The sequence below is a fragment of the Paroedura picta genome, chromosome 3 (assembly GCF_049243985.1).
Source record: "Paroedura picta isolate Pp20150507F chromosome 3, Ppicta_v3.0, whole genome shotgun sequence".
Lineage (NCBI taxonomy): Eukaryota > Metazoa > Chordata > Lepidosauria > Squamata > Gekkonidae > Paroedura > Paroedura picta.
The window spans coordinates 58,787,184-58,811,983 of NC_135371.1; the positions used below are offsets into that span (position 1 = coordinate 58,787,184).

The 24,800-nt window shown below is 43.6% G+C and overlaps 2 protein-coding genes and 1 long non-coding RNA gene across 9 annotated transcripts in view; 2 read left to right on the plus strand and 1 right to left on the minus strand.

Moving 5' to 3' along the window:
• Positions 1-10,613, plus strand: part of LOC143832076 (uncharacterized) — a 26,000-nt gene extending 15,387 nt beyond the window's left edge. Inside the window, exon 3 of the long non-coding RNA XR_013229080.1 lies at positions 9,587-10,613. This is a non-coding gene — a long non-coding RNA (uncharacterized LOC143832076). The remainder of the gene's footprint in view (positions 1-9,586) is intronic.
• ABHD14A (abhydrolase domain containing 14A) overlaps positions 1-13,893 on the minus strand; it is a 21,853-nt gene extending 7,960 nt beyond the window's left edge. The window contains exons 1-3 of one of the 7 annotated variants that reach the window (XM_077325882.1): positions 13,872-13,893; positions 2,173-2,449; positions 1,348-1,466 (exon numbers count right to left, since the gene is read on the minus strand). In XM_077325882.1, the coding sequence (XP_077181997.1) occupies positions 1,348-1,466; positions 2,173-2,444 (391 nt within the window). In that variant the 5' untranslated portion in view covers positions 2,445-2,449; positions 13,872-13,893. Of the gene's footprint in view, positions 1-1,347; positions 1,467-2,172; positions 2,450-3,179; positions 3,307-6,247; positions 6,734-7,022; positions 7,167-13,871 lie in introns of those variants that run through there. The other 6 variants (XM_077325881.1, XM_077325876.1, XM_077325875.1 and 3 more) reach the window with 6 other exon arrangements.
• On the plus strand, positions 13,475-21,500 carry ABHD14B (abhydrolase domain containing 14B). The gene is made up of 4 exons (XM_077325883.1): positions 13,475-13,623; positions 15,586-15,821; positions 16,792-17,033; positions 19,961-21,500. The coding sequence occupies exons 2-4, from the start codon at positions 15,614-15,616 to the stop codon at positions 20,141-20,143; spliced, it is 633 nt and encodes a 210-aa protein (XP_077181998.1). The 5' UTR covers positions 13,475-13,623; positions 15,586-15,613; the 3' UTR covers positions 20,144-21,500.
• The last annotated feature ends 3,300 nt before the right edge of the window (positions 21,501-24,800 follow it).

Genomic DNA, 24,800 nt, shown 5'->3' on the forward strand with positions numbered 1-24,800 from the left:
AAAGGCCTCATAAAGTGATTCATACTAACTTTTACTCACACCCATTTCCAGAAGAAAACATCACTTTTTGTATGTAAATTCACACATTTCTAGTGTCCTGAGTCATTACAAACTCTTACTTCCTGCACTAAACAATCTCTTAAAAGAAAGAACAAAAATAGGATGAGATTTTTCTTATTTTATGATTTCAGGAAGGCAGCCAAAGTGCTGGTTCTAGGGCACACCTGGAACAACCTCTTACTGATTGGGAGGGGCAATGACCACCATATACTATTACTTTGCCAGTTATTTGCATATGCAGACCTGGTTTGGTTTAGTGGCTAAGACTGTGAGCCATAAGCCAAGAAGTTCCTGTTTCATATATCAGCTTATGAACTTACCAGGCAGCCTTAGGTGAGTCACTATCTTGTAGTCACAATACTGTTGACCCCAAAAGCATTATATAAACACCAAGTAGTATTGTTGCATTGGGAAAGAAAGGGTAGCAACATTTAGTGGAAGCATTCCAAGTCACTGTGGCACAGGACTCACTGCAAAATGCCAAACAAAGGTTTGTTCCTTTGAAAAAAATGTCTCTAGAGAGCTGATGGTGCAGGATCACAACTATTCAAGAGGAAAATGACATGACTGCTGCTTTTTTAAGCCACTTCCAACCTGCATCTACTAAAAATTAGTCTGAGTAGATACAGCCCATTTGGCTCAAATTACGCAGCTGGGCATTAGAGAGTCTTCTCCTGGCTCCCATTTATTGGTAATTAGCAGCCATCTTACAGAGTGATGCAAGCCAGATTTGTATAGGCTAGTTCCACCATGTCTCCAAGGCAATGAGTAACTACAACAAAGAATCCCTGAGCAGGGACCAAATATTGTCCCCTAGTAAACACTGAGCATAGTCTGAAATAGGGGCAGTACTGTGCTTCATTGTGCTGCTAGTCACAGCCTTCAGAAAACACAGCAGCAAGAAACTAGACAGCCATGCTAGTGAGGGACAAATGAAGGCATAGGGGACTCTTCCATCTGGCCTCCAGTGTCCCTCTCATTAAATACTTCAGCTACTTTCTAATTACTATGAATGATGAAGCTGAGCTTTCATTACTATTGGGAGGAAAGAGGTTTAAAAAACCCTTCGCCTGCGTGACCTGACTGGAGCAGAAATGATTCTGTGAGTAGAGCTAATGTTGCTGGCCTCTCTATCCTTGCTCAACACCCCTGTTAAAAATTAACTTACCAACCAAGGAATTACAAAGTACTTTGGCCTGGTTATTCCTCACTCTGGTCTACAAGAGCATGTGAAACTGAAGGTGAAAAGTTATCTATGTTAACTTCAACTTAACAGCATATTCTTACCAGGCAAATCAATGGCTATCGCACGGTGCCCACTCTCAGAGAGCAAAGCCAATGATCCCAATTCCTCCCATGTTTTGGAACTAAAGGACTGGCCATGCAGGAAGATGACTTCCAGCCTGCTAAGGAAAACACAACATGTAAATAAAGTTTGTGGAGAAACACAAATAGGGTCCCCCCCAGCATAAAAATTAATGTTAGCCCAGATTTTTCATGGAGTAGATACTGGAGACAGATGTGTACTGAAACAGTAGAAAGGAGGAGTACACAGCCCATGGGGAAAAGCAAAGAGGAAGAGTACGAGATTACAAGACATTGCTGTATGGGGCAGGATACATTTATTTGCCTTTGCCAAGTTCTCTTGAGTTTTTAGGCAGCTACACAAGCACTCATACTATAGTGGTACAGCAGTAAACTCTTCTGAAAAAGACATTTAGCATTTTAAATTATGTGGGCATGAGGAGGAAGCCATATGGATGGTCCCCAGCTTGCCAATGAGTGATGGCTCAATAAGTGAACAGGTAAAACATATTTATTTTGGTCGCTGATAGTTCTGTTTTGGCAACAAAGAAAAGCTGCCACTGGGGAAACATTCAGTGAGAGAAAGACAGAAGATCACCAACATTTGTTTTGTCCTACTCAGCCACAGGCATCCCTGATTCTAAAAAGGCACCCCCAATTCTAAAATCCCAAAGAATCACCAAAACTACAACACAAGGTGATTTGACTGTAAACTGTCAGAAAGGGCAGGCCATCACAAGAAGTATACTTTAAGGAGATAAAAGTTAATTTCTCTCCTTCGGATTTGCGGTCAGGAGGGCCACTTACTTTTCAGTGCTGGGAACTCCATCTTTCTGTACCAGTACAGCTTCTCTAAAGAAAATGGAAGGGTTCTGCAAGACAGTTCCTGTCAAGACGGTGACATTACTGCTGCTTTGATCCTTCTTCATATCTTCCTCCATGGCTCGTGGCTTGGGGATGTCAACAGAAGATGTAAATCTTTCATGTTGGATTGCAGGAAGTAAGAGGTAGAGGACAAAGGTAACGAGGACTCCAAGTACCAGAAGACCCAGCCTGTTGCGGATCAAAGTCATAGTCATCTTTTCTGAAAGAGTTTAAGAGGGAGAGAGAGAGAGAGAGAGAACCACTAGGGTCAGAGAACTTGAACAGGGACTGCCTGGTAGAGCAACAAGGCCGGTAAATTCCACTCACCAGGAGAAACGGCAGGATTCACAAATGGACAAGACAAGCACAATATTTATTGATGGCTATCATTAGAGGAGACTTTCCAATGGACAGTGCCCCATCACCAATCAGTATGCTTTAAAAAAAATAACCCATAAAGGGTTGATTTCAGATGATGATACAGACTGGTTCTTCCCCCAACTCCTACTGCAACAGCAATGGCTGACTTGGCAACCTAGAGCAGTGGTCCCCAACCTTTTTATCACCGGGGACCACTCAATGCCGGGGACCACTCAACGGCGGGGACCACTCAACGCCTTTTACTGACTCCCGGTGGGGGGGTAGTTTACTCCTCTACTCTCAACCACTGCCCTAGTGCTCTCTGATTGCTATGGTAATGTTTAAACATCCCTTCAAAATAAGATACAGACACACCACAACAATGAAGTATGTTGTAAAGGGCTGGAGGGGATGAAGTAAAGGGCCGGGGGGGGGGGGAGAAGGCGTCCTTCGGGGCCCACCTCCAATTAGTCGAAGGACCACATGTGGTCAGCGGCCCACAGGTTGGGGATCACTAACCTAGAGGATGCCCCTTTTCTAAAGGCTTGGACAACCCCAAACATCTGTCTCATCTGGCTTACATTATCTACCTGGGCAACAGTCTTTATGGCGGTGGTGCTGGACATGGGTGAGTACAACACACGGAAGGCTCAGGCCTAAACTGTAAGCAATTGCCAGGATGTCACATAGGACTATCATCATAATGGATTGGTACTAATGATTCAGTGCCCTTTAACCTATGCACCAACAATGCAGTCAACCTGGGAGACTTGCATCAGGCAGTAAAAAAAAGGAGCTACCAAATGACAGAAACACTGTTTTTTGATACAAGCTCTCCCTGCACTATCAGTTTTAGGTTCTTGTGGCTGGTTGATTTCCTTCCTGTGTTTCTGCTCCTGCATAACAGGTAGAAATGCTCATGAGGATATGAAGCTGCCTTTACATTGACTGTCTGACAGTGGATTATCAAGATCAGTATTCTCTACTCTTTGGCAGCAGCTCTTGAGAACCTCACTACCTAATCCTTTAACCTAGAGATGTCAGCAACAGAACCTATGATCATGTGCAAAGCAGATACTCCATCACTGCGTCATAAATCCCCCCTTTCAGAAATGTGTTCCCCGCCCCCAACCCAATTACTATATTTCCATGGCAATAAAGACTGAAATTCTATAAGAAAAGCTTCTCATGGGGCTGTTAAAGGCTCAGGAGGTCTGCCAGAAAAAAGAACAACTTGACTTATCCTACCATTGACTAGGTTTAGTACATAGATTCCGATTACTGTCTCTTCCTAACATTGTCTTCCCCCCCCCCAAAAAAATTAATAGTGACATAACCCTCCTTCAAGTTCACTACTCCCTTTGCTATTAGCTACAGCAAAAAGCATACCCATCTCTGGCAGCTCATTTTAGATCAGGAATTGAAGTGCAGTCTATCACCCTTTGACTGATGCCAATGCCAAGTTTGCTTGCATTTTCCTCTTAAGTCCCTGGACTCTGGGGCCCAACTGACATTCATCTGCCTCTATTAAGTATGTCTGATTCTTCCAGAAGGAGAATAAAACCATATCCACCCCACACACCACAGATATCCTGTATGTGTTCTATGCCAGCCTCTTACTTTAGGGACAACCAGGATGTTTATCTCACAACAATGGTTCTCACCCAAGATACATGGTATCTCCGGCAGCAAAACTGTTTCAGGCTATTCTTAAGTGTACAACAATACAAATACATAGATGAAGAAATAGCATAGCCAATCCGCGTAAAGCAAAAAAATCACAATAAAATAAATAATGCCCAGGCCTCCTTGCCAAATATTCATGAGCTCATATACAGTCCTCCTCACAACACTGGATCCTAAAAGCTGAGAGGGAGGAAAGACAAACCAGACAGCTGTCTTTCTTACAAAATAAAATAAAAAGCACAGGGAATGATGAGTATTTAAGCAGAGTTTCTAATTACTGAGAACAGAGACTTGATACAGTAAGCGTGCCCAGTTGGTACCTACAGGAGAGAGTGGATACTCGGTGCTCAGGACAGGCCAAGAGAACCCGATGGCCCACCACTATTTGAGTAAATGACCCTTCTAACAAGAGATTCCTTGATACCAGAAGACACCAGTAATCCTTCATCCCTTGAGATGACATGGCACAGATAAGGGTTGCTGCCTTCCGGAGGTGATTCAGAATAATACACACCTCTGTTTGAGAAGTGTGTGGAGGGGCAAGATTAATTTCTATGGAAACTGACCCTTTCATAAAATAGTAGAAGAGAGACTGCATGCTTCAATAACTAAAGATCCTCCCCCCTGCCCCGTGACAGTAAGCCTGGACTAATATTCATTCCACCCAATCTTACACCACTGCCCGTTCATTCAAGAAAACAAGGGCTCGGGATAGCCAAAGCAACATACAATCACAAATAGCCAACAGAAAGGGCCATCACTTCCTGTAATTGATCTCAATGGGGAGGAGGGGTGTCCCCTTCCAGCAGCTACCTTTTCTGATTCTGTCCAACAGCTGAGATGCAGCTACATGGTCCTTAAAGATGTAGTTTTTCCCTTGGTGCACAACCTTTAGCTTTGCAGGATACAATATATAAGCCTGAACTCCTTCTTTCAGAAACAGTTGCCTGAGAGCAACAAAATGCTTCCGCCTGGCATAAGTGGCTGGACTGAGGTCAGGGAAGAAGGATATCTTATATCCCTGGAAGTCTGCAGACTTAGAAGCCTGTGATGCCTTCAGTATTCTCTGTCGATGCCTTAAATCAGAAAGAGTTATTACCACGGTACTGCTATCACCCTCCTGGGTATTCTTTGCTGGGAGACGGTAAGCATTTTCTATGCCGACCGGATCTACTTTCCCACTTAAGTCCAAGGCAGTTGACATTAAATTTTCTATGAATGGAATGAGATTCATATCTCTGACAGCTGCTGGGACACCAGTGACCCTCAAGTTCCGAGCTCGCACTTTATTCTCCAGGGTTTCCAGCCTGTGGTCCACTATCTGGTGTCCTGCTGCCAGCTCTCTCATCAGAGTAGAGTGTTTTACCACGCAACCTTGGGTGGACACCATCTTTGCTTCCAGTGCTTCTATCCTGCAGTCTGCCTCTTCCAGACGTTTCTCAAGTTTCACCAGGTGGGACGAGAGAGTAGTTAGGGCTTGGCCTAAGGAATCTTGTTCAGATATCACCTGCTCCAACAGATCCTGTATTGATTTTTCTGCATTCGGCAAGAGATATGTACAAGGTCTGGCGCAGTCGGAAAGCTTCATTGCCATGTTGTGTTTTGGACATCTCTGTACATCAGCCATTGTTGAATTCCCTCTCAGGAAAGAGGAGACATTAAGTAACCAAGCCTGTACTGTTCCTGCTGGGACAAGCTCATGATTTCCCACTGCTCTTGACTGGTTTAAATTTACCAGGACACACCCTTGTTTACACGCTGTTTTGCCTTCCTACTCTGTACACACCTCCCTTTCCCCCTCCTCCAACAGCTTCACAGGCATTTTTTTAAGGCCACTTCTAATGGGATGGGGCAACACAGAACACTGCTGTTAGTTCTGTATAGGTTTTATGTAGTTTTTAATTGTGCACTATAATAAATAATCAACATTTTTACATTATTTAATTGTACAGCTCAACTTCTGAGTTCCTACCTGTTAAGGTTGGGTTGTGTTCCTTTTTTGGTTTTGGCAACACAGAATCCATCAATGGATACCACACAACTTACACAGAAGTGCAGCTGAATGAATGATGAACTCACTGATATACCCCCACATCCCTCTGCCAGCCTCCCCCCCTTAACTGGTAGACCCATCCTACTCAGTTCCAGTCTCAGGTACTCAGGAAGCCCAAAGGGATCCACCCGTCCTTTCTGGCAGTCCCTCTCAGGCTCAGCATCTAGAGCATTTATCTTTCTGCATATACACACCCCAACTCTTCATCTCTTTGTAACCACTGGCTCAGAGTATGATGTCTGGTCAGCATTTCAAGAACAGGTAGCATAATTAGAATTGGATGCCAGAACGCTTGCTAGGAAGAAAGGGCAACATTTGCTTAGCAGGGCACTAAAGAATCTTTATTCGTCGACAACACTCGCCCCCCTCCCCCCGCGCACTTTCAACACCGGGGACAAAACTAAAAGTAATACACGCATAAAGGATGCGCGCCACACTAGGCACCCTGGCTTCCTTTGGCAACCTTGAAGGCAGGCCTTGGGAGAAGGAGAGATCCCAGTCGCGGTTTCCCACCCCACCCCCGTCCGCAAGGCAGGCAGCTGACTGCCAACCCCCGGCCCTTCCCGGCCCCCCACCCCGGACACGGCGCGCGGGGGCCTCGTTCAGGCAGCCAGTGGCTTTGCAGAGGCGGCCCTCCCCGGAGCAGCCTCGCTCCTCCCCCGCCAGGCCGCCCGGGCCGCCCGGCCAACAGTACCTGCGCTGGAGCAGTCGCCGCAACAGCTGTATCCGGCCGCGTCCCCCCGCCCCCGCCAGCCCGTCTTGGCTGCTCCTCGGCGCGGAGCGAGCGGCGTCACAGTCCCTCCGCAGCCGCCGACCAGTCCGCACGCACACCCCCACCTGTCGGCCGACGGAGGCACTGCGCCCCTTTCGGGCCAGAAACGCAGGAGGTGCGGTCGAAGGGCGCGGGGACAGCCGGGCCAGAAAGTCCTTGAGGTAGCAGGAATTGAGCGTCCAGGGGCGCCTTGAAAACCAGCCGAGTTTTATTCCTTTGCTATTATATGAAGTGCTGCACGTGCACACGGAGGCTCACGCCTTGAATAAAATTTCAGGGTGTCACTGGACGCTGAATTTGTTCTGCTGTTTCAAACCAACACGGCTGCATCTATTCCCTCGAGGGAATGTGAAAGGCGATTTTCAGGGGGGAAGGACAAGGCAACGCGAACAAGGGTTAAGAAGCCCTACCTCCTTCTCCATTTCCTGCATCGGATTTCTCATTCAGGTTATGCATTTTGTAAACAACAACAACAAAACCAAAGGGGATTTACCAGCAGAGCTTCTAGTATCAGATGAAGTTTGCATGCACACGAAAGCTCAGAATTAAACTTTGTTGGTCTTAAACGTACCACTGCACTTAGACTTCGTAACAGACCATCTGTGTTACTTGCAGAAGGACCCCGGTTTGGTTCCCTGCATCACCAGCCTAAAAAATTATCTCTGCCTGAAAACTGAATTACTGTTGGTTATTGGTCAAAGTTGGTCAAAGTAAATACTGATCAACCTTGCTTTAACTTAAGGTAGTTTCATGAGTTCAATATAATTCACATTTTAATCTTCCAGGCTGACCTATGAGTGGCAGACCTCAGAGTAGCTTCAAAGGGAGTTCATGAGAGATTATTGAGGTCATTCAGAACAAATGACCCACCCCCCTGAATAAAGACATAATATTCTCAATCTCAGTACAGGTCCTAATTTCCTGCATTTCCCACTCATAAGTATTATCCTTCTGCTCTACTCATTTTGCATGGCACATTTCCATCCTGACTCTCTTTTTGGAAACTGCTCCCACCCCCCAGACTGGGATATAGGGGATCTGGGATCTCCATTCCTACTTGTACCTGATGAAGGAAGGTTTGATTCTCAAAAGCTTATACCTTGGAAATCTTGTTAGTCTTTAAGGTGCCACTGGATTTGAATCTTGCTATTCTACTGTGGACCAACATGTACCCACCCAAAACTAACATAATTAATGTAAATCAAAGTTGTAACTACAAGTTGCATGCAATTTTCTCATTGTTTTACCTGTGTTTTCCTCAGTCCCAATCAAAAGCAACTCAGTAACAATTTTTAGTTGGAAGATTTTTAGTTGGAGAAAGATTAAATTAACCCCACATCACCTACTCTGGCCTCCCTTTTTTGATCACAGTACTCATGGCTGCATTCTATTAAAAGAAAGTTTGGGGAAAGACCCATGTCTCAAGACAGCAAGCACACGTGATACAGGAGATCTTCCAGCATTTTAGCTGTTGAAAGCTGCTGGTATGATCAGGGAAATAGATAGGAAAAGGAAACGTATGATGCTGGCATTTTTAAAATTTTCCTGGAGATATTTTTAAATTCCCTGGAATTATGAGATCTGTACCCTGACCTGGATAGCCCAGGCTAGCCCAATCGCTTCAGATCTGGAAAGCTATGCATGGAGGGCCTTGGGTAGTATATGGATGAGAGACCACGAAGGCATACCAGGGTCACTGGTATCACCAGTTCAGAGGCAGGAAGTGGTGAAACGTTTCTGAAAACCTCTTGCCTTGAAAACTCCATTGGGTTGCTGTGACTTGAGAGAGGGGGGGGGGAGACAGGATTTGTAATTGTCAGCCAGTCATCCTCTAAGGGACCAGATGTGACACAGCAGCGGTTTTCAAGCTATGTCCCAGCTAAAACTGATCCCTTTTTAAAGTTTCACAGACAGTATCAAGATATGGGCTCTGCAAAAGTGGGCAGAGTGTTTATTTTTCCTGGTCAGATGGCAATTCCATTCCCAGGAAACCTTGAAGTTCCCCAGACGTTTATCAGGAATCCCTCAATGGAATTGTCCGGAACAGTGGAAGACCTTCCTTGAAGACACCTCTTTCAGGCCCACCTCTGCTGATCTTTTCTTGCAGTATGCCAGTTTAAAAATATGACTTGTTTAATGTGTTGAACAACCTGTAGTTCAATGGTGTGTCTGCAGTTCTGTTATTACTAGTTTTAAGATTTAGATTAGATCTGAGTTGGATTCTGAGGAGACCTGCTTAGTATGTTTTTTACCCAATATACTTAAGTCTTGTGTGTGCCTTTAACAAAATTTCTTAAGTGGCTCATAATAATTTTCCCACTGGACACTGAAATCAGGGTAGACTTTATTCAGTAACATCAGATCAGCATGGTATCTTAATGATTACTTTCAAGATCAATTTTTTATTTATTTTATTTATTATATATTTAACTTATTTATATATTTAATTCATTAATTCATTTATACTCTGTCTTTCTCACCCATAGGGACCCAAAGTGAACATCATTTTCCATTGTATCCTCACAGCAATCCTGTGAGGCAGGTTAGAGAGAGTGTGACTGATCCAAAGTCTCCCAAGAATCTTCCATGTTGTGGGTGGGGAGATGAACCTGGGTCTTCCAGCTACTGGTCCAAGACTCTGAACCACACTAGCTCTCCAGACTCAAGTGTAGTGTGTCTATTTCCTCACTCTGAACTCAAGAGCCACATTCCTAACTGGCAAAAATGAGCACAGATCACTGAAGACCCAAGGGAAGACTACCTGGCTCCAAGAGCAACCAGTCTTGTTTCCATCACAAAAGCTCATTAGAACTTTTCAGAAACCCCTGAGGGGAATAGCATTTTAAAGACCGTCATCAACACCTGCTGGTTTATTAAGAAAACAGTACAGAAGATGCTGTTCATGTACTTCTTGCACTATAGAGACCTAAACAGAACATAAGGAGACTTAAGTCAATCCAAGTGGATGTTATTACGATATAATATGAAAACGTTTATTGTATATAGCCAAAGGCCATTACAAAGCATAATTAAAACAATATGGTACAAATACGAATAAAACAATATTTCTCCAATATTGCATACATAAAATTGTAAACATGGGTTCACATAGTGAATTTCAATAAGAAAAAAAAATGGTGTATCAAGGTGGAGATTCCTGTAAAAATGCTTTGGCTTGGATATATAGGGGTTGACATCTGATAACAAATAGGTGATTTTGTCAGAATCAGAAATGGGGTGTGAGTTCGATAATAACTTGGTAAGGAATTTGCCCCTGGGTTCGGAGTACAGGGGACAAACCAAAGCATAATGGGGCAGGTCCTCCACAGATGAATTTCCAGATATACACAGGCATTGGGCTGTGGGTATTTAGAGATATCGCCCAGAGAGCATGGCTGATGGCATCATTTCAAACCAAGATGTTAAGGCTGTTCTAAGATTACGTGTTGTTATGTTTACTAAATATGATGCTCTAGAGTGGTCTTTTTATTGTTTTATACCATGGGGCTGATTGTGAAAGCAGAACTGAAGAGTGATCAATCAGTGAATCAGCTTTGAGCAAATTGATGTTATTAAGGTTGAGGCATTGTTCCTGATAAGGGTTCTGTGCCTTTAGCTGAAGCACTGATGAACAGACATTCAAGAGCTTCAGCTTTTCAGCATCAAGTTAGCGGAGCATCTCTTGAATTCATTCCTGATTTCTCGTTCCTAAAAAAGGAGCTTTCAACCTATACTAGACAGACCACTCTCAAATGCCCTGGGAGGCAGAAGTTTTCTTGCCCACAGACAGCCCTTAAACCACTTCTCACAACAATAATGCATTACCTAACATGGACACACAGATTCTGGGTCCAGTGTCTGTAATAAACCATTTTTTACTCCATATTCACTCTTAACAACAAAATCACCAGAACTGATACCGTGAGTTAGGCTAGATATCAGGAAAAAGTTTTTCACAGTTAGAGTAGTTCAGCAGTGGAATAGGCTGCCTAAGGAGGTGGTGAGCTCCCCCTCACTGGCAGTCTTCAAGCAAAGGTTGGATACGCACTTTTCTTGGATGCTTTAGGATGCTTAGGGCTGATCCTGCGTTGAGCAGGGGGTTGGACTAGATGGCCTGTATGGCCCCTTCCAACTCTATGATTCTATGATTCTATGAGTTATACCATCTCAGGTTCATTCAATTGCTCATCTTCCAACATTGTATATGACAACTAGTTTCAACAATGTTCTTCTACTCTCTATATTGGACTAGTAGGCTATTTCTAATATGAAAGAATAAATATACAATCTGACATTAAAATTACAATATCTAGAAACCAGTGGGAGAAAATTTTAATCTTCCTAGACATTCCATTGCGGAGCTGACTGGCAGTTCTACAAGAAACTTTAAAGAGAGAGGACCAAGGGACTGAGGATTCACTTTAGATTCTAATTTTCTGTAATCCCATTTTTCTATACATAACTTCTAATCAAACTGATTACATTTGTACACCTGCACCCTGACTCCACCTGGCCCTTCCTTGCAAAATCCCTCCCACCTTCTCACCTGGATATCAGAACTGATGAATCTTTATTCTTATTTATAGCTGACAAAGTGGATTTTGAGTGGAAATTTTTGTTGGTGTTTCAAAATGTTACTGGACTAGAGAATTTTGTTCTGCTATTACAGACTAGCTTGATACTCTTCCATGAAAAAAAGGCAGAAAATATATAACAATTTTATTTCAGGTAGTGGGAAATATTTCTAACATTTAGCATTTCAAGTTTGTCTAATATGGTACATTGAATAGCAGTTTCCCAGTCTTTTGTAATGACCCTGAATTATATATAAACACTTTGATTGTGACTTGTTTTAAAGCAGTATCACAATTCTTGTAAACACACTTGAATTCACACATCTGTAAATACCAGTGATATGTTGCAGTTTGCAAGTGAAAGGCAGCTATCCATTTTTAAAAGAAATCAGGTTGAATACTACAATGTCATCATTTCCAAAATCTGTTTTAAAAAATCTAGTGGTGTCAGCAGAGTTCTGGGTCATTCGGTTGATCCTAATGAAAGGTGTTACGTGCATTCTGTTCTGAAATCGGTCATGCTTTCCATTTATCCAGTAATTGCTCGCATGTATAAGCATCATGCATGTACACAGTTCCTGTATTCTTGGAATATTTCAACGCTATTGCTGCAAGCCAATAGCAGGCACATGTGAAATCTGAAATGCATTTGTGATGTTTTATTTATATAGAAAATACACATGTGAACAGCAGTGTTTCTAGTTCCCGTGATTTTAGAAAATGGGAGATGCTGTAGTTCAATGGTAGCTGGGGTTTCCAACCTCCAGGTCCATTCTAGAGATTGGGTTCTGCCTTTCCTTACCTTCAGTCCCCTAAATCTCCAGCTATTTCCCAAGATGGAGTTGGCAACCCTAACTAAAGCCTCTGCTTTGCATGTAGGTCCCCGGTTCAATCCCCAACATCTTTAGGTAAAAGGATCGGATAGCAGGCAATATGAAAGACCTCTGGAGAGTCAGTATTAGGCAAAATAGGAGACAGTGCTGGCCTTGGAAAACCAATGATATGATTCAGTTTAAGGCAGCTTCATGTGTCTATGTGAGGAAAGCTAGAAGACAGCACTGAAGCATTTTTACATGTACATATTGCATGTACTTGTTATAAAAACGTGTATCTTAAAAAGTAACATATTTGTTATGGTATAAACATCCAGGGATCAGTGCATTCTTCACCAGATGCATGAAGTGTATCCTTCGTTAGCAAAATAAACTGCAAAACCCTGTATTTTATAGTATTTAATCAGTATATTTTATAACCTGTATACTCCACCAAAAACAAACTAAACAGATTTTGAATCCAATGCAGGCTCTCAAACAGGGTTTCATGAAACTCTGGGATTTCTTGATGGCCCTGGAAGGATTTCCCCAATGGGTGGGAGTAAATTTTTTATATATTTTAAAAATGTGTTAAACATTTATTGAGTGATATGACCCTATATAATCATGTCAAACCAACTCTCCTCTCCAAATGGCTAACAATAGGCCTGGTGGTGGGTGGGCACCTAAACACCTAAGCTTCCCAACCATATTCTGCAGGATTGTGCCACTTTTGAGGTTTCTTGAAGCCTCAAGAATGTTTCAGAAGTTTCTCAACAGTAAAACATTGAGGAAGTCTGGCTCAATGGCATCTTTAGAACTAACGAAGTTGTACAAGTTGTAAGTTTTTGTGTGCACAGCACACAAATTTGTTCTGCTACTTCAGACCAACACAGAACCTAGGTACTTAAAAATACACTACATTCACTTCAAGATGTGCATAAAGTACATGGCTGCATCTGTCCACTAGGTGTCCCTATTGCTCATGTGAACTTTTGCTTAGAAATGTTGTAACTTCCCTCGTATTTATTTTTACTGATCTTTCCCTCTTCATGCTTCCTTCAAAACCTTTGGACCCCGGAAGCTACGAGGAGCAGCAAATCTTTCGGTGCTCGTTTTTTGGTCTCTCTCGAGCAGGTAGGGGTATCACTAACGCTTTCACTTTCCACCTTTTTGCTTTGGAAAGGAAAAGTAGAATTTTTCTAGTTCTTTTATCCTCCTGGCCTGCATCTCAAAAAGTTCTTCTAATGCATTCTAATGAAATGTAACTGTCCCCCGCCACGATTTGTCTGCCGTAACTCTTTGGCCTTTCTTTTCTACAGAACAAGCTGCTCCTCGAAGCTTCTAGAAGCCGCTTAGGCTGCACTTAATAAAATGGAACTTACCTCTGCGTAGCCTTGCTCACGATGACTCCTGGGGCGGAGCCATCCTATGCCGGTCTGCTCAGAGCCACACTAATGGGGATTTGCTCGGGAGAAAGGGCACTTTCACTGTTGCAGCGTGATCTGAGGGAGGTACACCCATCTTCCGTGACTGGGGCATTCTGCTCTTCCAGTTGATATAGCTCCATTACGCTTGGACGGCGTGCTAAATTTGCGTGTTTGATTAACGCCGCTGTTCCTCTGAGCCCACTGGCTTTAGTGTCTGTCTGTTTAGGATTGTCCTGGAAGGAGACGGTTTATGTTGGTCTCCTTGGATTCACCGTGTTGTGCTTTCCTTGGGAAATGTGATCTTCTCAGTGGACACATCTTCCAAGGAACAATAATGGAGGAAATCAGTTCTCTTGGTTTAGGTCTCCGGAGACCCACAGATCACCTGCTCTGTGCTTGCAGTCCTCCTGCCCTAATTATATATGGTAGCACACTGGCCCTTATTCCTCGCTGGGGGGAAGTAGGGGGTTGAGTGGCTCACACATGCATGCGCACAGTTTCTCTGTATTTGGTTACTGATAGGTGAATGTGTGAACTGACCCGACTCCATTGAAAAATATCCTTTGTGAAGGTGATGGAACTTTAGTCGTGGTAGTTCATAATGACCTGAGCAGCTGAGGAATGATGGGGATTGATCTTTCTTGCACCACTGAGATACCCGTACTTCTGAACTCCACAAGAACATGTAGCCGCCTGGAGGAGACTTCCCACTCAGGAAAGGGGCATAGTCGAGCGTGTTCTGCAATGTATTTACAAAGGAAGTCTAACCCTTCTAAGCCAATAGGCTTCACTGGACTTATGGATGAGTGTCTTCTCTTTGGGACTGCACTGATAACCTCTCCCTTCCAAATTCTAACGGGCTACAGTGTGAACAAGTGCACTTTGGTCAGGCCACCATGTCCCACAAACTGTCTGGTGCTAGTTGCTTTCCTCCAAATTGGAGGTGGGAGTGGCATCTCTCAGAGCTGCAAAGTCTTGGGCTTGCATATGAGCCACAGAGGCAGGAGGAAATGTTGGGAAACAGGAGGCAGTCCACTCCAGATCACACAAACATACACATCTGGTACCACTTCTGGGGGAGGAAACATCAGCAAGAGCACTGTAAAATGGAAAAGAAGCAAAGATGAAACACCATTCCATGCCTTAGACCACACAATTTCCAGTAAATGTTCTTTTTGTTTGAAGGAGGATGCCTCAGAATGAAATAATGCAAGAGTCATTTTTTAAGTTCTGATTTTCTAGTGGCACTTGCATGGAGCCTATTCCAAGCTCTTCACAAGCAATTTACATTTGTAGTTTTGTACTTCACATTGTTATACTTGAGGACAGATATACAGGTACCAGATACGTGCACCAAAACTAATGTGCGTTTAGGATTTGACATATATTCCTGTGAAATATTCAGAATTGGGGATCCAGCCCTTTCTTAGTTTGTATCCACTTTAAAGTGACAGCTGTGCATTTCAGCACAAAGTTGAGTCTATGTTGTCGGTTCAGGGCTCTCTTTCTGAATTCTAAATGTACAGTGAAGAACTGGCTCTGAGAGTTAGTACCATGTGCTCATGGCATAGGGTGAAAGAATCTAGTTTCCCTGTTCAAAATAGTTAGTGGGCCAGAGTCTTTTCTACTTTTCAATTTTCTCTTTCATGTTTTTTGCTCTTCCCTTCAGGTTTCCTGGAAAATACAGTCCTCAAACAATGGCTGCCACGCAACTCACTGAGGGCACCATAACGGTGGGCGGGCAGACTCTGTTCTACAGGCAGGCCAAGCCAGCTCAGCAAACCCCTAGTCTCTCTGTCTTGTTGCTGCATGGCATTCGTTTTTCATCAGAGACTTGGCTCAACCTGCAGACTTTGTCTAAATTGGCCGAAGCTGGATATCGTGCTGTAGCTGTTGACCTACCAGGTATGTCTCAGTGAGTGAGGAGACCACCTCAGTACTCAGATTTGGAAAAATAAGTTGCCAAAAAAATTCCTTGTGCTGTCTCCTCATTCTTTCCTCATGCCCTCTTGGCTACAGCTCAAAATTGTCCATACTCTTAGGTGCTTAATACCCATGTTCCTTCCTATCCAGTATAATGCCCACCTCATGGCTGCTTATCTCTTCTCTCCTGTATCATTGCTAGTAGACATCAAGCTATACAACTGGAGAGGATTTCTCAGTTAATTCTTAGTTAATTGGAGGACATGCCAAACGCTTCATTCTTAGACACATTAAAGAGGCAAAACAGACCTGTATTCATACCTACTTACAGACACAATGTAGAAGATGTCTTCTTGTAAACTACGAGGCATGATTGCGAGTCTGTTGCATTTGATGCAGAATGACAGCTTGTTTAAAATCACATACAGATAATGTACCTGTTTGTATAACATGTAGGGTTTTCCCTGTTTTGTTTTGCCAGGTTTCATGCATCATCATAGTGGTCTTGTTTTGTATGTATACTTATATCCTGGTTTTCTTTTTGGAAACTTCATGGATTTAACATGGGGTTCCTAGGCAGTTTCTGATGCAAGCACTGGCCAGCCTGACGCCTGCTTAATTTTAATACTATAACGTTATTATGCACTCTTGGACCAAGCTGGCTTCCCCCTGACGTTGATGTCCATACTTGGCTCTGAAAATCTAGCATGTGAAATGACCCTTTCTAGACCCAAAGCCAGACTCCAGGGTCTTCTAAGGCTTGTTGGTTTCAAGTGGAACTAATGATGCGTTGCTTCTTCTGGATTCTCACTCATTCCTTGGGGACCATTCCACTGCAAAGCATCATGCTACTGGTCACTGGAGGGTTTCTGCCCGTGAGCCCCTATGTGAAGTTTACTGTAGTGGTTCATCTGCTGTCTGTAAAATGGAATGTCTTTTTTTGTATGTGCAGGTCTGGGTAATTCCAAAGATGCTACTGCTCCAGCTCCCATTGGAGAGCCAGCACCCAGCAGCTTCTTGAAGTCCGTATTCGAGGCCCTTCTGTTAGACCAGGCTGTGGTCATCAGCCCATCTCTCAGCGGGATGTATTCACTTCCATTCCTTTTCCAGCACAGTGAGCTGCTCAAAGCCTACATCCCAGTGGCACCCATCTGCACAGAGAAGTTCCCAGCCACACAATATGCTGGTGTCAAAGTATGTCTGCCAACTAGGCTTGGAGAGGGATTCTAAGGTTACAGCAGGAGCAGATTTTATTTCAATGAATGACAATAATTAGGAAGAACTGGCAGGCAGCTGAGAGAAGTTGTGGAGGCTTGAGAAAACAGTGAGAGAAATGGATAGCCATGCAATAGGCACCGATTTGTCATAAAGGGGGTGGGGAGGAGTTCCCAGTTGAACACTAGAGGGCGCTGCCTGCCTTTTCATTCTCAGATGCTTGGAAACAGGCAAAGCAGGCTTATAGGCCTACTTACCGACACAGAGAAGCCCAGTAGAATGTTTCTGTTTGTACTGGTTAATTGTAGCTTAAAGACTGCAGGAAGAAGTGAGGAGAGTGGGATGCAAGAATTTTTTTATTACTCCCCTTTATTAAGAACTGTGAAAATTGCTATGAAGGCCTCTCTCCATTAGGGGATTTGTGACACAAGTTCCACCGTTGTTTCCATTAATTGTCTGCTTCTTTAACACTAAAAAAATGCAACATTATAGGGGGAGATACGCGATTTCTAGCTGAGGTCACTGCCTGGACATTGCCTAACTCCTAAGGATATACAACTCAGCTCTCTGTCAGCGTACTGGAAATGTTACCTGACAGCAGGGGCAAGTTCTCTTCAGGCAATGACTATGACGAGCCTATCTACACTGAAGTAGAAGCTGCATATCTGCTCATATCACTTTCATTGCATCAGATCTTACATAACTAAGTAATGCATGTTACAGGATAGCACACTGATGGCTAGTTCCTTTTTGCTTAGTCAATGATGTGTGGAAAATGGGATTAAGGGTGCACTTTGATGCAGTTACCTGGCCACTGACAGGTATGATAAGTGCTCATCAACACATCCCAGTGTGATTGTATATTGTTGCCTCTTGCAAATATAGAGCACATGATCCGACCCTTCTCCAGATTCATGGCCTTTGGACTTCTTAGCCTTTCCCTAATATTAGTTTCGTGTATTACGTACCATTGCCCTTGCAGTTGTGACCTCAGCACTTTGTTTTAGCCAGTGTGACTCAGCAGTGAGAATTCCCTGTACTTCTATGAATAATGAATGTCTCTGTTGCAGAGATTCTGGAACCTCTGCAAATACAAAAGATGCCACCCCCCCCCCCCACGCTTTGGAAGAAGATTTCCTCTTGTATTACAACTGGGAAAAAATGACATATACTTTAGCATTTCACAGAGCCTTTCTTCCATCGGAAGAGCCACTTAGGCTGCAGGAAAGCTTATGCTGGAGGAATTTCCTCCAATCTTTCTGCTGGTCTATGACCATAATGAAGATCTGAATCTGAATCCTCCAATCTAAAATAAAATATGTGGCAATGACTTGAAGCCAGTTTGGTGTAGTGGTTAGGAGTGCGGACTTCTAATCTGGCATGCCGGGTTCGATTCTGCGCTCCCCCACATGCAACCAGCTGGGTGACCTTGGGCTCGCCATGGCACTGATAAAACTGTTCTGACCGAGCAGTGATATCAGGGCTCTCTCAGCCTCACCCACCTCACAGGGTGTCTGTTGTGGGGAGAGGAATGGGAAGGCAACTGTAAGCCGCTTTGAGCCTCCTTCGGGTAGGGAAAAGCGGCATATAAGAACCAACTCTTCTTCTTCTTCTTCTTGTTCTAAAGTTCTGGCGGATGGAAGTGCGAGTGGCTTTTGCTAACTCCCCTTTCCTATCACAGCCATTCCTGAGGGGGGCACCATCCCTCGGGATCAGCAGTTCGGGGGGCATTTGGGGCTGCAGGAAGCAGGTGGAAGTCATGGTGTGTGGAAGTGTGTGGAAGTAACTTTTAGGTCCAAGCCATAGATGTTAACAGGTTCATAACACTGACAGAAATAAGCACTAACAATCCTTTCTAAGGTAAAGAGGGCAGGTTTGGAGGACAGTGAGCAATGCACAAGCTGGTTTCTTTAAAAATTTTGTGCAGTGGCCTACACTGCACTTCCACTCACCATGACATCTTATGAACACAGATCAGTGCAAGAAACGTTTCTACTATGGAAGCAGGACTGGTTTATCCATGTAGCACATATAGTATGTGCTATGGGCCCTGTGCTTCAAAGGGCCCTACGCAGTGCCTGTCCCCCCCAGATCAGGGCCATAGCCTCTCTCCTCTCCCCTTTTCCCTCTTTAGGGACAATTGGAATTACACCCCTTTTCACTGTGGGGGCCCCTTCATCCCCAGTTCAAAACACTAGGCAGAACATGAATATCACTCCCATTCTGCAGTCACTTCATTGGCTGCCCATCAGTCACTAGATATAATTCAAAGAATTGTTGTTGCATACAAAGCTCTTCATGGCTTTTAGTTCCTCATCTACCTGACTGCCTCTGTCCCTATGCCCCACTAAGACAATTTCTCTCATCCCAGTAGACGATGCAAAATAAGTATTAAAGAGGGCTTCATGCACATGTAAATAGAGCTAAACTGCAATGAAATGGCTAGAAAGTTGCATTGGTAAAGGTATGGTAAATATACTCTAGGTGGTTCTTCACCATTTAGTGTATCATATTTTAAAAGTCATTGTTTCAGTGTCGCTTGAGATTTCTGTCCATTTTCAGATTTCTGTTGTTCAATCCCTATTGTACTGTTCATTGGATGTCCCATCCTGTTGATTGTACTTGACTTGTACAATGTAATCCCCCTTGAGTGTAAGCAATAACAACAATAATCATCAGGGAGGGAGTTGGCAGCTGCATCACTTTTTTAACTAGATGAGCATTTCCCTCACATAACTATAAACCTATCTAAAGGCAATGCACACTCAGAGTTGGTGTACAGTCAGTACAGAGCAAGCTGTTCTGGTGTTCCACTTGAGGTCTTTTATGCTGGTAGCATCTGATGACAGACTTTTTTGTTGTTGATTGCTTAGACTCCACTTAACTTCACTTATTTTCCACACTAGACACTGACACTCATTGTATATGGAGACCAGGATGTCCAGTTGGGGGAAGTCAGCCTGAACAACTTGAAGAACTTACCCAATCACAAGGTGATGCTGATGAAAGGGGCAGGCCATGCCTGTTACATGGACAAGCCAGAAGAGTGGCATCTTGGTCTGCTAAACTTCCTAAAGAGCTTGGAATGAAGAAAATGGCTCCATGTCCTGTGAGCCGTCATCGGTCACTACCACATCTGTCTTTTTGGTGTGTACTTTCCAGATGCTTGGGACTGCCCTGTCTTTCTCTCTTTCTCTCTCTCTCTCTCTCTGTAATTCATTCAAGATTCTTTCTGGACTATACAATCATCCCCAAACTAAGCAGATTAGCAAATGCCTGATGTCACATCCAAAGTGTCCCTGCTGCCTAATTTTTAGTTAACTATATTGGCTGAGTAGATATAGTGTTCTCTCCCTTGGCCATGAGATGCAGTAGGTCGCATTTTTTTCATACTGATATGTTAGGATTTGTCACGATGTCCACTGGGACCAGTTTTGTAATTCTGATAGTCATTAAATCAGCCTCATCCTCATTCTCACCCCTTAGTAATGACTGTGGCATGCTTCTCTTACATGTATTTTTATAGTGGCCAGGATTAATGGCACAAAGATGGAACAAGGTATGCTTCCCCAACTGAACAGTCTTTCAGAGTCAGTCCTCCTTGGCCTTTGCTCTCAGTCCTTGGCATGGCGTGTCATATCTCTTGGTGCACTTTTCCCTTGACGGCAGAACTTTCCATTTTCCTACCGAGTTCCTTACATGCGCTTCTGCGTCAGAACCTGTTGCTTCTTGCTGTAGGGTAGCAAACGAATAGCTAATAGTGGCAGACAAGTGTTGTGGCTTATGATGAACCGTCAGAGAGTGAAGCTAGTGCTGACATCACCCTCACTGCCTTTAGAAACCATCATTTTGTGTGACAGACTCCTTCACATCTCTTAGCATGCCCCTTCTCAAGTTCATCAACAATGTGTTTGTTATATGACACATTCTCCTGCAGCCTGGACTGTCCAAGGCTAGTGATGGCTTACTGGGTGGTGCTCTTGGATTTCGTGGTTACTGTGATCATTGTCATGAATGGTATAAATTAGACAGTTGAAGGAATCATCTAGGATGTGTAATGACTGGTTAATGGGACACATTCTGAGCACTGTTTGACTGCAGTTGCAAAAATAGAGAAAAAGCAGAGGAAACTCTCTGTAGTCCTGCCAAGGAAAGGGAAAGGTCAGGACACTCTGGAGGAGCAGCATTGCTCATCCACTTAAATACAGAAAGGAGAGTGTTCCATTGCTCTTTCATACTCAAGCCATTCTCTCTTGGGGATATCAAAGGGTCCTTTGGGTTCATATGGACAGTGCACTTTTAAAAATAAAGCTGGAGAGAATAAAAACTAACGAATGAGCTGCACAGGTTATGTACACAGCAGGAGATCCGGGTGAGTTGCTGCTGAACAATCAATGCTTCATAAAAGTAAATAATTTCTGATAAAATAAAGCTGATTTTATTTTACCGATGTCACATTCTTTTTCGAGTGGAACTGGAGCATTGTACTGTGAATTCCCTTTGTGCTGCACTGCTCCTGCTTCCCATGACTCCTTTTGCTGCTGGAGCTCAGCTGATTTCCAGGAAGCGTGGGAATGCTGTGAAGGGGAACGGGACTGTTCTCACTGCTAACTTATGAAAATGTAGATTCAAATGAATAGCCGTGTTGGTCTGAAGTAGCACAATAAAATCAGAGTCCAGTGGCACCTTTAAGACCAACAAAGATTTATTCAAGCCACGAGCTTTTGAGTGCAAGCACTCTTCGTCAGACTAAGAACTCCCTACATGACGTTCAAACCACCATTCTGCCACACAGGGGCTTAAGGTGACATTGGGCCACACACACATCCCCAGCATAACTTTCCTATTTTGAGAATAAAATAGAGATGAAGATAATGATATAAGTCACTCTGTGTCCCCTGCAAGGAGAAACACGGAGTATAAATTAAGAAAATAAATGGTTTCAGATAAGAAGGATTTGAAATAACCGAGTAAGGAAAAGGGTCAATTTTATATTCAGTTGTGATTCAATTACATTTGTTATCCTGTCCCTGTCCCTGTCCTGTCCCCCTTCAAGGATCGCTGCCTTGCCGTGGCAAGGGGGCTTGCGTAGCTCAGTGAAGCTATGAGCTATGCCGTGCAGGGCCACCCAAGACGGACAGGTCATAGCTGAGAGCTCTGACAAAAGGTGATCTACTGGAGAAGGAAATGGCAAACCACTCCAGTATCTTTGCCATGAAAACCCAATGGACAAGTTCAAAGGGCCAAACGATACGACGCCGGAAGATGAGCCCCTCAGGTTGGAAGGTGTCCAATATGCTACTGGGGATGAGCAGACGGCTAGTACAAGTAGCGCCAGAATGAATGAAGCGACTGGGCCAAAGCCGAAAAGACGCTCAGTTGTGGAAGTAACTGGTGGCGAAAAGACAGTCCGATGCTGTAAAGATTTTTATTCCATAGGAACCTGGAACGTCAGATCCATGAACCAAGGCAAGCTGGATGTGGTTAAACAAGAGATGACAAGACTGAACATCGACATTTTAGGAATCAGTGAACTAAAATGGACAGGAATGGGTGAATTTAATTTAGATGACCATCAGGTATACTACTGTGGACAAGAATCTCGCAGAAGAAATGGAGTAGCCTTCATAATCAATAAGAGAATAGGAAAAGCAGTCTTGGGATACAATCCCCAAAATGACAGAATGATCTCAGTTCGAATTCAAGGCAAACCATTCAACATCACAGTAATCCAGGTCTATGCCCCAACCACTGCTGCTGAAGAGGATACAGTCCTGCTGTATACCTCATTGGTCAGACCACACTTGGAGTACTGTGTGCAATTATGAAGGCCTCACTTCAAAAAGGGCGTGGGCAAAATTAAGAAGGTGCAGAGGAAAGTGATGAGGATGACCAAGGGAGGACCATGCCCTGTGAGGAAAGGTTAAGAGATTTGGGAATGCTCAGCCTGGAGAAGAGGAGATTGAGAGGTGATATGATTGCTCTCTTTAAGTATTTGAAAGGCGGTCACTTGGAAGAGGGCAGGGAGTGGTTCATGTTGGCAGCAGAGGATAGGACCCCACTAACAGGTTTAAACTATGTGTAGAATGGCAGTGATTACATCACAGTAATCCAGGTCTATGCCCCAACCCCTGCTGCTGAAGAGGATGAAGTTGACCAGTTCTATGAAGCCCTACAACACCTTCTAGAAGCAATGCCAAAAAATGATGTGCTTATCATCATGGGGGATTGGAATGCTAAAGTAGGAAGCCAAAAGATAACCGGGATAACAGGCAAGTTTGGCCTTGGAGTACAAAATGAAGCAGGGCACAGGCTGGTAGAATTTTGTCAAGAGAATACAATGGTCATAGCAAACACTCTTTTCCAACAACCCAAGAGACGACTCTACACATGGACATCACCAGACGGTCAACACAGAAATCTGATTGACTATGTGCTCTGCAGCCAAAGATGGAGAAGTTCTATACAGTCAGTAAAAACAAGACCAGGAGCTGATTGTGGTTCAGATCATCAGCTTCTTGTTGCAAAATTTAGGCTTAAATTGAAGAAAGTAGGGGAAAGCGCTAGGCCACTCAGGTATGAACTAAATCATATCCCTGACGAATATACAGTAGAGATGACAAATAGATTTAAGGAATTAGATCTCATAGAGAGAGTGCCTAAAGAACTATGGACGGAGGTTCGCAACATTGTACAAGAGGTAGCAACTAAAACCATCCCAAAGAAAAAGAAATGCAAGAAATCAAAATGGCTGTCTGAGGAAGCTTTACAAATAGCTAAGGAGAGAAGGGAAGTGAAAGGCAAGGGAGAAAGAGAAAGATACACCCAATTGAATACAGAATTCCAGATAAAAGCTAGAAGAGATAAGAATGCCTTCTTAAATGAACAGTGCAAACAAATAGAAGAAAACAATAGAATGGGGAGGACCAGAGATCTTTTCAAGAAAATTGGAGATATGAAGAGAACGTTTCATGCAAAGGGTATGATAAGGGACCAAAATGGTAGGGACCTCACAGAACAGAAGAGATTTTAAAAAGGTGGCAAAATTATACAGAAGTACTATACAAGAGCGAGCTTAACATCCCTGATAACCATAATGGGGTAGTTACTGACCTGGAGCCAGACATCCTGGAATGTGAAGTCAAATGGGCCTTAGGAAGTCTGAGCAACAATAAAGCTAGTGGTGGTAGCATTCCAGTTGAACTATTCAAAATCTTAAAAGTGCTGTAAAAATGCAGTAAAAGTGCTACACTCAATATGCCAGCAAATTTGGAAAACTCAGGGGGTTGGACTAGATGGTCTGTATGGCCCCTTCCAACTCTATGATTCTAACACGGAATCACTGATTGGTTAAAAATTGAGAAAGGAATTCGGCAAGGCTGTATACTGTCGCCTTGCCTATTTAACTTGTATGCAGAGCACATCATGAGAAAGGCGGGATTAGAGGAGTCACAAATTGGGATCAAGATTGCAGGGAGAAATATCAACAACCTCAGATATGCAGATGATACCACTCTAATGGCAGAAAGCGAAGAGGAACTAAAGAGCCTGTTGATGCGAGTGAAGGAGGAGAGTGCAAAAGTTGGCTTGAAACTCAACATCAAGAAAACAAAGATCATGGCATTCGGCCCTCTCAATTCCTGGCAAATGGAGATAGTGACAGATTTTATTTTCCTGGGCTCCAAGATCACTGCAGATGGGGACTGCGGCAAAGAAATTAAAAGACGCTTGCTCCTGGGGAGGAAA

What these genes read in the sequence shown, in the direction of transcription:
- ABHD14B (XM_077325883.1), top strand. Translation starts at nt 15,614, where the DNA reads ATGGCTGCCACGCAACTCACTGAGGGCACCATAACGGTGGGCGGGCAG. An exon ending in TGTAGCTGTTGACCTACCAG is followed by an intron (nt 15,822 to 16,791) that starts GTATGTCTCAGT and finishes TTGTATGTGCAG; the next exon opens with GTCTGGGTAATTCCAAAGAT. An exon ending in CACAATATGCTGGTGTCAAA is followed by an intron (nt 17,034 to 19,960) that starts GTATGTCTGCCA and finishes TTTCCACACTAG; the next exon opens with ACACTGACACTCATTGTATA.